Consider the following 14,073-nt stretch of genomic DNA (forward strand, 5'->3'; position numbering starts at 1 on the left):
TGCATGGATACATGACTTTAGTAAAGTCTCAGAATATGAAAACAATGAGCAAAAAACAGTTGCATTTCTACATACCAACAATAAGCAAGCTGAGAAACACATAAAAAACACAATCCCATTCACAATAGCCACACACAAAAAGAATCCTTTCAAAGAGGTGAAAGATCTTTATAACAAGAACTACAAAACACTGCTCAAAGAAATCAAGAATGACACAAATGGAAAAATATCTCATGTTCATGGATTCGAAGAATCAATATTATCAAGAAGTCCATTCTATCCAAGGCTATCTATAGATTCAATGCAATTCCTATTAAATTGCCATCATCATGTTTTGCAGACCTAGAAAAGACAATACACAAATTCACATGGAAGAAAAAATAGAGCCCAAATAGCTAACACAATCCACAGCAAAAGGAAGAAAGCAGGAGGCATCATACTTCTGACTTTAAACTTTACTACATAGCTACAGTAACCAAGACAGCATGGTACTGGTACAAAAAATAGACACAAAGACCAAAGGAGTAGGACAGAAAATCGGAAATAAATCATGGGACTTCAACCAACTCATCTACCTTTGGCAAAGTTAATAAAAAGGGTATCATATTTAGCAAATGGTGCCAGGAAAACTGACTAACTACATGCAGAAGAATGAAACTGTAACCCTCCCTATCACCATATACAAAAATTAACTAAAAATTGATCAAAGATTTAAACATGGAACCTCAAAATATACGAATCTTAGAAGATACTTAAGGAACATTCTCCTAGATATCAGAGTAGGCAATGAATTCATGGCCAAGTCCTCAAAAGCAAATGCAGCAAAAGCTAAGATTGACAGATTGGACCATCATTCTAAGTGAACTATCAGAGGAAACAAAAAAAAAATGAAATACTGCATGTTATCACTCATAACTGGTCACATGAGCACAAAGGGGGAAACAACAGATGATGGACACTGCTAAAAGAGGGAGGGAGGAAGGAGGAATAGGAGCACACCACAACCACACACTGAGTACCAGGTCCACTATCAGAAGAAGAGAGGGCCTGCTAGAAGCCCAAATTTCACCCTCATGAAATTTACTTATGTAGTAAATCCTCACATATACCCCATAACTCAAACAAAATATAACAAGTAAAATAAAAATCCTTGTCTGATAGTTCTATCATCTTTATATTTCTGGATCTATTGACTGATTTTTTTCATCCTGGTTACAGGTCACAGTTTACATTTTTGTACTACTACTAATTTATGAATAGATGCTGGACAGTATGAATGTTGCCTCCAGGTAGAAAGTTGGAGTTACCTCATTTTTTTTCTAGTTCAGGACACTGAACCAACTTATTAGACTAAGATCACAATGAGAAACAGAAAATTTACCATGTTGGAGTCAGAAACACATTTATTATGTTTATAAGAATAATGGATTCCAGAATCAGGCCAACTTAAGGAACATTATACTTTACCTTGACACAAGGTAATGAAGTATGGAAGAATTGCCAGTCTTGCACTAGTGAGTACTATACCAGTGTTTTATTTTCCTTAACCTGACCTTAGAAAAGAACATTAGACCTTATGTATTTGATGTACTTATTTTCATGCCAAGACTTAATGATTTAACCCCTCCTCTCATCTCAGGGGCAACTTTCAACAAAAATGAAACAAAGTTCACTTGATCTTTGATCTTTTTTATCTTTGACAAATAACTTAGTCTAAATCTTTCTTGAACTATAAACTACAAATAATAAAAATCTCCTCATAGGGTATTATAAATATCAAATAAAACAACGTTTTTGCAAGCATTTAACAGAGTGCTCAGCACATAGTATGTTTTCAATAACATTTATTTCTCCTTCTACTTCTCCTTAACTATCCCCATGCACTCCCATGCCACCTTTCAGATACTAAGAGATTTGGAAATTTGACAGTTGGACACTTGGTTTCTATAGCATGTCTCAACAGAATTACTAGCTCTCTTCCTCAGCAACTTATTTTTCCATATTCCCCTACATATACCTTTCCCTGCCACTAACTCACATAAAACATTTTTTTTTTTACGTATATCACACTGATTTCTGCTTATAGGACTTTAGAAAACTTGCCCAGGAATGGTGGCTCATGCACTTTGGGAGGCTGTGGTGAGGACTGCTTGAGTCCAGGAGTTTGACATCAAACTAGGCAACATAGTAATACCTTGTCCCTATAAAAAATTAACTAGGAGTGGTGGTGCACAACTGTAGTTCCACCTACTCTGAAGGCTAACATGGAAGGATCACCTGAGCCCAGGAATCTGAGTAACACTGTAACACTGTTAAACACATTTTTGCAGGCTTCTGACAATAGGACTATAGCACTTGCTGTTCCAGCTCCTAAAGGCTCTTATCCTAGATAACTAATATGTTCACGCATTCACTATTTTTAGGCCTGTGCACAAATGTGACCTGATTCGAAGAGTCTTCCTAGATCACTCTATACAAAATAGCATCTTTGTTCACTCTGATCACCTTACTTTGCTTTATTCTTTATTCTTTCCCACTGTACTTATTCCAAGCTCAAATATCATATGTTTATTTTTTATGTTCTGTTTTCCTCATGACTTTTTATTACTCCTGTATCAATGCTTAGAACAATACTTAGCATATAGTAGGTGCTTAATAAGGAAGTGCTTAACTAATAAATATTTGATAATTACAGTATTAAGAATCTTAGTAGAATTTCACCTTAAGTTCTAACAAGAAATGTTAGAATTTTTAGTTTTATTTGGAAAACTAAGATAACATATACAGGAAGTCATGATAGGGGAACATGAATTAAAAAGTAGCATAGTGCCCTGAGTCTCAATGTAAGTGTAAGGAAAATTTTGTGTACATGTCTGTAATGGTACATGGGTAGGAGAGTGGCTGACAGAGTGGGGACTCAGGAGCAAGCGACCAGGACCCTCTAGGTGAAGCAGCTATTGCCACAGCTGCTCTGCTTGGGCCCTAGTGCTTCCCGGGGCACAGAAGCCAGTGCAATTTTTTAAAAATCAGCAAAGCCCTTCCCAGGGAGAAGCTGCCAGGAGTAACTGCTGGCTCCAGGCTCTACCTCACCACTGCAGCACCTGGCCAGACACTGGCAGCAAGGGCTACAGAGGGAGCACAGCAAGGGAGCCAGAGGCAGAGCCTCACTGGCGAAGACGATACAGACACCCGCCACCATCTTGAAAACTGGGCAGGGAAGTGCTCCAGCTTGCTCACCGGAGTGACATATGGTGTCTGGCAGGTTAACTACTAAGGTGTAGATTGTAACCCCGAGGGAATATCCCAAAAGCACAAACTTTGGAGTGACGGAATGAGTGCTAAGTCTCAGGCACTCCACCCTCTACCCTGATTCAGCAGTGGGACAAAGGGTGTGACCAGAAAAGGACAAGGAAGACCCATGAAGATATCAGCAGTGAGTCCAGGGCCGACCCAACCCCCTCCTTCCTAACAATCCCCTGAATATCAGACCCACACGGCTGGAGCACAACTGAGAGGGTTGAACCCAGCCAGAGCCTGGACATCAACTGTGGCAGGAGGACTCTACTCCAGGATAAGCCTGGCTGGGATGCACCCTACCCCTTCAGAGCCTGGGAAGGAGACAATCATATCCCTCCCCAACAGAGGGGAGCCACCTGAACATACGAGAGTAAGAGGGGAGAACTGAAGCCCCACCCACATCTACCACCCACCTTCTTCTTCCTTGGGCTATGTCCTGGGGAGATTGTGAATGTGGCCATGGCTCCATAGTAGAGAGCAGAGGGGCTTACCTGTCAGCAGGCAGAAGAACAATTACAGAACCTGCCACAAGTGTGCAGGTTTTTAAAAAAAAATCTTTTTTCTTTGTGCATGAATGTGTATATGAGGATTCAATCTGCATTTCCCCCCCCACCTTTCTTTTTCTTTTTTTTCTGTCTTTCTTCTTTCATGTTTTGTTTTCTGTTTATGTGTGTACGTGAATGAGTCAGTGTTCATCTTTCAGGTTTTTTGGGGTTTTGTTTTCATTTTTCTTTTTGTAGTTTAATGGGTGTGTGAATGTATGTGTGATGGTTCGATTTGCATTCCTTTTTTTAAATCTTTTCTTTTTTTCTTCTTTCATTTTGTGTTGGAGGTGTGTGGGTGTATTCAGTTTTTATGTTTTTTTGTTTTGCACTGCTTTTTTTTCCAGTTTGTTTTTGTTTGTGTGTGGTGTGTGTGTGTGTCCAATTGTTTTTTGCTTTGGTTTCTGCTTTTGTTTTTCTGTTTTGGTTTGGCTTTTTTTTTAGTTCGTCCTATTTAGTTCCTCTTCGCAGTTTTCCTCATTGCTGTTACTGTATCTTGGGCTCAGGAGTACATATATGTGCCTGTTGCATCATCATATAGAGTGGCGGTGGGGAGTGGGTCAGGGAATCCATACCCCAGTCAGTGAACATTGTGATTTGTAAGTAGTATCTGAATCCTAGTTCCCCATCCTCTCTACCTTATTCAACTCTCAAAACTACAAGAGAAAACAAAGCTTCCCTCCCACAGCCCTGTTTCAAATAGAACAAATTCAGAGCCCTGACCAGGGAAGAAGAGAGGGTGGAGCAAACATCAGAAGTGAAAACCTCTCCCATCATCAATGAATACTAGAATTAAAGAGAAAAGAAGAAGATCTGTCACAAATGAGGAAAAATCAATAGAAGAACACAGGTAATTCCCAGAGTAACAAAGAGAAAATGCCTGAAAAAAAATCAGACCTAAGAGCCCCAAAAATGGAAGTTATCAATGACTGGACCCAGAATGCAACAGAGATTAGGGAATGGATGGAAAGAGTGAATAAGACTGAAGAAAGACAAGATGCAACACTGAAAGCTCTTGTAACAGATAATGGCCATAAAAAAAACTTCATACGGGAAATAAGTAACAAGATAACAAGCATGGAAAGCAGAATTAATCAAGCAGAAGAAAGAATCTCAGAACTTAAAGACCAAAACGTGAAATTAACTCAATCTGTAAAGAACATGGGAATAAAACTCAGAAAGAACAAAATCTCTAAGAGATGTGCGAACATATCAATAGGTCAAACCTATGCCTGAGTGGAATCCCAGAAGAAGAAAGGGAAATGGAGAACACCTTGGGGTAAGTATTCCAGGAGATTATCCAAGAAAATTTTCCCCATCTCACCAGAGATGTGACCATTCAAACACAAGAGATACAGAGAACCCCTGCAAGACATCAAATGAGAAGACCTACCCCTAGACACATAGTAATTTGCCTACACAAAGCAGGTACAAAAGAAAAAATCCTAAAGGCAGCCAAGAGAGAAAGGTCACACTACCTACTAGGGAAGACCAATCAGAATAGCAGCAGACCTATCAGCAGAAACACTACAAGCTAGAAGGGCCTGGAATCCAATTTTCAAGGTCCTCAAAGATAAACAATTTCAACCAAGAATTTCCAGCCAAGTTCAGCTTCAGCAGTGATGAAGAATTAAAATCCTTTCCAGATATACAATCCCTAAGAGATTATGCAGATTCAAGATCAGCTCTACAGAAGATGCTTAAAAAGGTATTATGCACAGAAGAAAGAAAAGCAAGAATGACTGTTCACTTCCCAAGAGATCAGGAGAACACAGACTCAACAGAGAATACATGCAACTACAAACTTGAAGACACCACATACATCAATGCAGAAGTTAAAAGAAAACAAACAAAAAATATTATAAGAACCTCATGACAAGGATAAACACTCAAATTTCAAGAATCAGCCTAAATGTAAATAGACTAAATGCACCACTGAAAAGACACAGAAGGCAAACTGGATTAAAAAACAAAAAATGATCCAATAATTTGCTCATCTCACCATAAGAGACTCACACAGACTCAAAGGTAGAGTTTGGAAAACAAATTTCCAGGTGAATAAATCACAAAACAAGACAGGAGTCATGATCTTAATATCAGAGAAAAAAGCCTATAAACTATCAAAATTTTTAAAAGATATGGAAGGACACTACATGATAAAAGGCTCAATTCATCAACAAGAAATATCCATCCTAAATATATATGCACCCAACACAGGCACACCAGCATTTATAAACAACTGCTAAGTAAACTATAAAAAGATATTGACTCTAACACTACTATAGCTGGATACTAAAATGCCCTCTAACTACCTTAGATAGATCATTGAGGCATAAAATCAACAAAGAGATCTGGAACCCCAAATTGACAATTGAACAAATGGTTCTGTAGGACTTAATAGATACCTACAGAACACTCCACCCAACAAACACAGAATATACGTTCTACTCATCACCACATGGAATGTAAGCCAAGATCAATTACATTCTCGACCATAAATTAAGCATCAACAAATTTCATAAGATCAACTGAGATGCACCTTCTCAGACCACAGTGGAATAAAAATAAATATCAACACCAACTAAATTCCCCCCAAACCCACAAAGACATGGACACTAAACAGCATGATGCTGAGTGAATACCAGATGGACACTGAAGTCAAAACAGAAATGAAAAGATTCTTGAAAACAAATGAAAATGAAGAAACCTCTTGCCAAAACCTCTGGGATGCCAACAAAGCAGTTCTGAGAGTAAAATTTATATCTCTATGAGAACACATAAGAAAATGGAAAGATCACAAGTTAACAGCCTAACAAATCACCTAAGGGAGCTGGAAAGGTAAGGCACTAAAACACTAACTTTAGCAGAAGAATCCAGATCACCAAAGTAAAAGCCAAAATACAGGACATAGAACACAAAAATAGCATAGAAAAAAAACAACAAAAAGTTGGTTCTTTGAAATGATAAAGAAGATTGATGGACCCCCTAGACAGAATGACCAAGAAAAAGAGAGAAAAAGCCCCCCCCAAAATGATCAGAAAGGCAAAAGATCAAGTCACAAGTGACCCCAAAGCACTACATAAGAGTATCAGAGATTACTATGCACACTTGTATGAAAACAAACTTGATAACTTAAATGAAATGGAGAACTTTCTGTCATCACATACCCTCCCAAGGTTGAAACAAGAAGACACTGAGACACTAAATAGGAAATGGGAAATTGACTCTGTCATAAGAAATATAACTACAAAGAAAGCCCTGGACCAGACAGCTTTTCAGTGGAATTCTACAAACGTACAAGGAGGAGCTGCTACCAATCCTATTGGAAGTATTCCAGGCAATTGAGAAAGACAGAAACCTTCTCAATTCATTTTATGAAGCAAACATCACACTGATACACAAACGGAGTAAAGATCCAACAAAAAAAGAAAACTACAGGTCAATATCCCTGATGAACACAAGATGCAAAAATTCTCAACAAGATTCTAGCAAATCAGATCCAAAAACACATCTCAAAAATCATCCACTGCAACCAAATAGGCTTCATCCTCGGATGGAGGCTCTTCAACATCTGCAAGACCATAAATGTAACTAAATATAACAACAGATGTAAAAACAAGAACCACATGATTATATCATTAGATGCAGAAAAAACTTTTGATACAATCCAGTATTCCTTCTTGATAAAAACCCTCGAACACCTAGTCATAGAAGGAACATACTTCAAAATAATAAGCACCATCAATGATAAACCCACAGCCAGCATATTACTAAACAGACAGAAACTGGAAGAATTCCCCCTGAAAACCAGAACAAAACAAGGCTACCACTCTCACCCCTCCTGTTCAACATTGTCTTGGAATTCCTAGCTAGAGCAATTAGAAAGAGAAGGATATCAGGGGTATCCAAATAATAAAAGAGTAAGTTAAATTATTCCTCTTTGCTGATGATATGATCCCATACCTCAGAAATCCAAGAGAATCTGTCAAAAACCTGCCTTCACTGATAAAGGATTTTGGGAAAGTCTCAGGGTACAAAATAAATGTGCAAAAGGAGTCGCATTCTTATATACCAACAACAAACCATCAGAGAACCAAATAAAGAGCACAATCCCATTCACAATAGCCTCAACAACAACAATAAAAAGAAATATCTTGGCAGAAAGAAGTGAAAGATCTTTACAATGAAAACTACAAAATACTGCTCAAAGAAATCCAAGAAGACACAAACAAATGGAAAAATATTCCATTCTCATGAACAGGAAGAATCAACATTGTTAAGCTGTTCATAAAGGCAATCTACAGATTCACACAGTACCCATTAAATTACCAACATTATTCTTCTCAGACTTGGAAATGACAATACAGAAATTCATATGGCAACATAAATGGCCACAAATAGCTAAAATAGTCCTTAGCAAAAGAAACAAAGCAGGAGGTATCACACATCCAGACTTTAAGCTTTAATATTAGGCTACAATAATCAAAACACCCTGGTATTGATACAAGAACAGGCATATGGACCAATCGATCAGGATAGAGATTCCTCAATTCCTCAACCAACTCATCTTTGACAAAGCCTCCACCGACAACCAATGTGGGGAGGAGAACCTATTTAGAAAATGGTGCTGGGAAAACTGGTGGACCACATCTAGAAGATTGAATAGGATCCCTACCTATTACCATAAACAAAAATCAACTCCAAATGGATCAAAGACCTAAATATAAATTCTCAAATTATAGGACTCTTAGAAAATGCAGAAGACACCCTTATAGAAATCAGAGTAGGCAACCAAATCTTGATCAAAATCCCAAAGCCCATGCTATAAGAGATAAGATAGACAAGTGGGATATCATTAAGTTGAAAAGCTTCTGTAAAGCAAAAAAATCCATCAAGGGAGTGAGGAGACAGCTCACAGAATGGGAAAAAATATTTCCCAACTATATACCTGACAAAGGCCTAGCATCCAGAATCTATAAGAAACTCAAATGTGCTGAAAGGAAAAAAGCAAACAGCCTCATTAAAAAGTGGTCAAAAGTCATAAATAGACATTTCTCAACAGTGGGCAGCCAACAGATATATGAAAAAGTGCTCAGCCACACTAATCATCAGAGAAATGCAAATCAAAACCACATCGAGATACCACCTAACCCCAGTAAGAATGGCCATCATTAATAAAACAAACAACAGCAGATGCTGGCGAGGATGTGAGAAAAGGGAACCCTTCTACACTGCTGGTGGGAATGCAAACTACTTCAACCTCTATAGAACACAGTGAGGCAATTTCTAAAAGAACTTGAAATTGACCTTCCATATGACCCAGCAATTCCCCTACTGGGAATATACCCAGAGAAACTCTAATCATTCTACTAAAAAAGATACCTGCAGCACATGTTTATTGTAGCACTATTCACAAAAGCAAATCAATAAGTCCATCGAAACTGGACTGGATAAAAAAAAAAATGTGGTACATATACATGATGGAATATACACATTCATAAAGACAGACAAATATATGAACTTTGCAGCAGCTTGGATGGATTTAGAGTTTATGATGCTCAGTGCCCTATCACAGAAACAAAGAACTGAATACCACATGTTCCCACTCATATGCGGACCCTGAACATTTACCACAATACTATAAGAAAGGGAATGGCAGTATAGGGATACTGTGGGGCAGGGGGATACGACATCAGTAAGGGTAACTGATCTCAAACCAGGTGAAGTGGGGCCAAAGGAAGGCCCAAACTTTACCTATACAATGACCACTTGTATACCTAATCCTGAATTGTACCCCACATATTTAAAATTTTTAAAAGGGGAAAGAAAAAAAGTAGCTTAAATAGGATGACACGTGGAAAGGCCTATGTTTTGATCACATAATGAATGTAAAGAAACTAACTTAACCCTTCATAAACTTCCTTATTTTTAACTTTAAAAGCCCTCAAATTTACATGTTGTAAGAGGAAATGCAGAATGATATTATTAACACCTATCAGATAATGGAGAATTAATATTAATATTACAGCAAGTAGAATTTAAAGGTGAAAATTTTTAAAGGTGAAAAAGACCAACATATAGCCAATAATGAAGAGACACACCAATACACATATAACATATAAACTAAATAACATAACAATAATGAATATCACTATAGGAACAGGGCAGAAAAGGGAAATTTTAAATCATTCTCATTAGAATTTGACATATTAGACAAAATGCAAATAAGAATATGGAGAAAATGAACAACATCATCAATAAACATATATCAAATTCTTTTCACATAGTGCAGTATAAAGTATACTATAAATGACCAATAAGTCCCAAAGAAAAATAATTCAGAAGAGTTAGAAATGAAGCTAGAAATTACTAGTAAAGTTAAATCAAAAACCACAGGTTGACACTCTGTCAAATAACAACTATGGGCCATCTTTCTTTCACCCATTATGTCTAGTACACAATTAAGCCTCTTTGATGGATAGGTTAGAACATAAACTCACACCAAACATTCCCCAGGAATGACTTTACAGAGGACTTGGATAGTCAGGCAATGCACACTGCCCCCCAACTCTCTAGCTCTCTCATCTCATAATCTCCTCCCTTATTTGCTGCTCACTTCTTGAAGTTCCAAATCCTTCCTCTTTTTTAGGCAGAGGAACTTCTTCTCTTTTCCTTGGTGGATTCCCAGACCTTGTGAGGGCTCAGATGTTAATCTAACCACTTAACATATTTTCCCAATAAAGTCATCTTTCAACATCAGCATCATTCTGGTGCCAGCCATAAGGTAGAAATACTTTTGCTATCTTATCACCAACATGGAAGGAAGACATTGAAAGAAACCAAAGAGAATTTAAACTGTTGACTACAACTCTGTTCCCTACATATTAATGGATTTGAAACAGTACACTCAAGTCACTTGGACTTCTGGATCTTGGTGCTTGCTGTCATGTAATCAATCAGATCAGTTTAGTGGAAAGAAAGTCTTGTTTAGTGGTAGTGAACACCATAGGTTTTATAGTTACATTAGTTGGTTTTGATAATAACTGTGTGACATTACACAAATTACCCAATCTATCCATATCTTATTTTCCTTGCCTCATGTAAAAAGGGAATAAATATATAATTTATAAGGATTATAATTAAATGTTAGGCCCATACACAGATCCTTGATTACAGTCTCCTTTTTCATGCAAACTGGACCTCATATGAACTTTTGTGAGAAATACAAGTTCTCTAGCACTAAGACACTCAATCAGAATCTGCCTTGTTAGTAAGTTTCCCAGGTAATTCTAATGCTCGTTACAATTTGGGAAGAATTGATCTTTCAATAACAGATGTGAAATGACAATAATTTTTCAAAAAATTGTCCGTTGATTTTTCCATGTATTTATATTTTATATGATTTTTTTTCATTTTAAAGTTATCAATCCCTGCTTTTTTATAAAGTAGGCAAACTTGGGAGTTTTTATTCCCTCATGGCCTTTAGATACTTCCCTTCATGCTGAAAATAATAATAATATTAAAAGAAATGTTAGGAACCAGCTTATTTTCATCAGGGCCTTTGCATAGTACTAGTCATCTCTTCAAGAAATCTTCAAGTTTGGGGAAATGTGCCCATTGCCAAAAACCAGGAGATGGGGACAAAAGTTAACACTGAAATTCGTAAAAAGAAATTATATCATTTGCTTGCACTTCACTGGGCTTTTCTAGAACATTGTTCTAGAGCTCTAAAACTATGCGTTAATACATTAACTTGTAACATTGTGAAAATCAAATAAAACATAATGTAAAAAAGTTTTTAGTGCAATGCCTTGCTCAAGAAATATTAGTGGTTTTCTCTTCCTGCTTACTTCATTACAATTATTTTTAAAATGCCTATATTCCATACTAGGATATGAACATCATGACAGAGCTTATATCATTGATATGTGTATATCATAAATAAATTCAGTGCCTGCTACATAATCTAATGTTAAATAGATAATTTCTATCTTTTGCTATTTTTGGTATACCTACTTAAACCAGGATCAATGATTGAAAGAGTCATTAATGTAATTATTCAATAAATATTATTGTGCAGCTATTATGTGTCAGGAACTATGATAGACACTGGAGACTGAAATTATAGTGAGCAAAAAGGAGGCACTGTTTGTGCTTTTAGTTTAAGAAGGGAGATAGATATTATCTCATAAAATATTGTAAACTTGAATTGTCACCAGTGCTGTAAGAGAGGGACACGGTGAAATAATGTAGTAGGTGAGATAAAAATTAGACTAAGAACAGCTCAGCAAAATTCCATCTTATTGACATATTTTCCATTGGTCTGCCATATCACTATATTCTGTTATAGCCTAAGTCACTTGTGTGGCAGTTTCTCTTACGTTGGAAAAACTCCTAGGGCAATTCTTCCAGAAGGCAATTGTTAAAAAGTTCCTCTTCCAAGGCAAGAAGATTGGGTGTAGGGAGATGGAGAAGGCTGCTAGCGTTTTCTTTAGCCCTTTTCTATTTAACTATCTTGTCAGAATGATTTACTTCATTTTAATAATACAAATGAGTCATAGAACAATTGAGTTCAATGACACTTGTAAAATAATGGAGGTTCAAATTCCTGGGGGAACACAATGAGTTCATTGAGCTAGGAAGGCTGGGATCCCAGTCAGGATCATGGGTTTCATCAAATTGTGGAGTGATGATGGCAAAGAAAAAAAACTCACTTTTCAATGTTATCTGTGATGGGCTTTTTCTTACATCATCTCACGCTGAGTATCTATGGCCCCCCTCTATTTATAATCTCCTTAAATGGTAACACTACTTTTAAATATCTGATTGTGTTTGCAGCCATTAGTGGGAGAATTGGGTGCTACCTACCGAAGTAGGGAATTTGTTAACTGAACACTTCCGCAGAGGAACAACTGACCAAAGTCAAACCAGCCCTTTTACGCGATCCTTCTCTTCATAACTTACCTGTTCCTAGAGTAGTACTCACTTCCTACAGTCGAGGACCGAGCTTGCAGCCCGGCTAACGTGGCCATGGCCTCTTGGCCTAGGGTTTACAACTGGTGTTACTACCGGTCTCCATGGCAACTGGGCTAAACCATGAGCCATTCCAGGGGAGGGGGATCCAACTTTTCCTTTACGCCTCTTTTCTTCCACCCTGTTTCGTTTTAAGAAGATTAAAAAGGAGAAATGAGAAACATTTGTGTAGCAAAAAGTTTAATGTATTGCCTCTAGCTCTTCTGTGAGTAAAGAGAGGCGATTATAGGAAAGGAAAGCAGTAGGGGAGGAGAACTAATGGTTGCTCCAGGCATCCGGTTTCCGCCTCCAGGCCGCTTCCGGAAGCTCATCTCAAAATGCTGAACTGCTCTTTGCAAGTCGTCGGTGCTGTAGTAGTTGGAGTCCGTACACGGGCCTGAGCCTCAAGGCCAGGCTCCTGGGTGTCGTTAATGTTCGGGGCCGCCGGGCGCCAACCGATCGGAGCTCCAGCAACCGGGAATAGCTGGTGAGGCTGGCGGCCCTGGGGAGGGAGTTCGGGAAACGGTGTGGTAGTCGGAGGCCGCTTTCCTGGACCTGGAATGGAAGCTAGAGGGAGTTGTGATGGGTGATTCGAAGATTTCTAGGCCTTGCTGTCACTTATGCCTGGGATGGATGCGATTTGAGGGAGCCGTTGGGGGTGTGCTAAAGATTTTTGAAGAAATACAGTAAATGTTTGCTGATTGCTTGTCCAGCAGGGTATTTTAAGAGTCAAGCTTTCTGTACACCAGGAGCAATTTATCTCCCCCTGATTGTTGACAGGACTAGGGACTGGAAGAATTTCTCTTAATGCAGGCCTTATTCCCCACTCCCTCTTTAAAAATTTAGCAGATTATACCATGTGTCTTGCGATATCAAAGCTTAGAAATCTAGAGTTCTGGAAGTTCAATAGTGGAAGAGAGATCACCCTCCCACTTCCTTTTGGAGGGCTGGAGTCACCTACCTGTTTCCAACCCCATGAACGTTCCATTCTAGTTCAAGTGGGATACGTATGGATGTTCACTAACAACTTGTAAACGCCAGGATTAAGTTTGGTGTCTGACTATGTCTGTAGCATATCACCAGTACCCTTTAGAATAGTATATTGCTTGGGCTTTTTAAAAATATTTCGCAAATTGGTAAACTTTATGACAGCCCTGTGATGCCAGAATATCACAGGCATAAAATACTTAAGTCACTTATCCAAACTTGCCTTGCACAGTTT

At 38.0% G+C, this 14,073-nt stretch overlaps 2 protein-coding genes across 3 annotated transcripts in view; one reads left to right on the forward strand and one right to left on the reverse strand.

The window, feature by feature from the left end:
- LOC110595266 (spermatogenesis-associated protein 17-like) overlaps positions 1 to 12,930 on the reverse strand; it is a gene marked incomplete at its 3' end in the record, with an annotated part of 52,929 nt that extends 39,999 nt beyond the window's left edge. Inside the window, exon 1 of the mRNA XM_021710377.1 lies at positions 12,804 to 12,930. Coding sequence (XP_021566052.1) covers positions 12,804 to 12,871 — 68 coding nt within the window. The remainder of the gene's footprint in view (positions 1 to 12,803) is intronic.
- Positions 12,931 to 13,142: 212 nt separating this feature from the next.
- GPATCH2 (G-patch domain containing 2) overlaps positions 13,143 to 14,073 on the forward strand; it is a 50,219-nt gene continuing 49,288 nt past the window's right edge. The window contains exon 1 of one of the 2 annotated variants that reach the window (XM_021710375.1): positions 13,143 to 13,338. In XM_021710375.1, the coding sequence (XP_021566050.1) occupies positions 13,283 to 13,338 (56 nt within the window). In that variant the 5' untranslated portion in view covers positions 13,143 to 13,282. The remainder of the gene's footprint in view (positions 13,339 to 14,073) is intronic. The other variant, XM_021710376.1, reaches the window with a different exon arrangement.

The sequence above is a fragment of the Carlito syrichta genome, unplaced genomic scaffold (genome assembly GCF_000164805.1).
Source record: "Carlito syrichta isolate Samal-C Ts95f unplaced genomic scaffold, Tarsius_syrichta-2.0.1 Scaffold288774, whole genome shotgun sequence".
NCBI classification, from domain to species: Eukaryota; Metazoa; Chordata; class Mammalia; order Primates; family Tarsiidae; genus Carlito; species Carlito syrichta.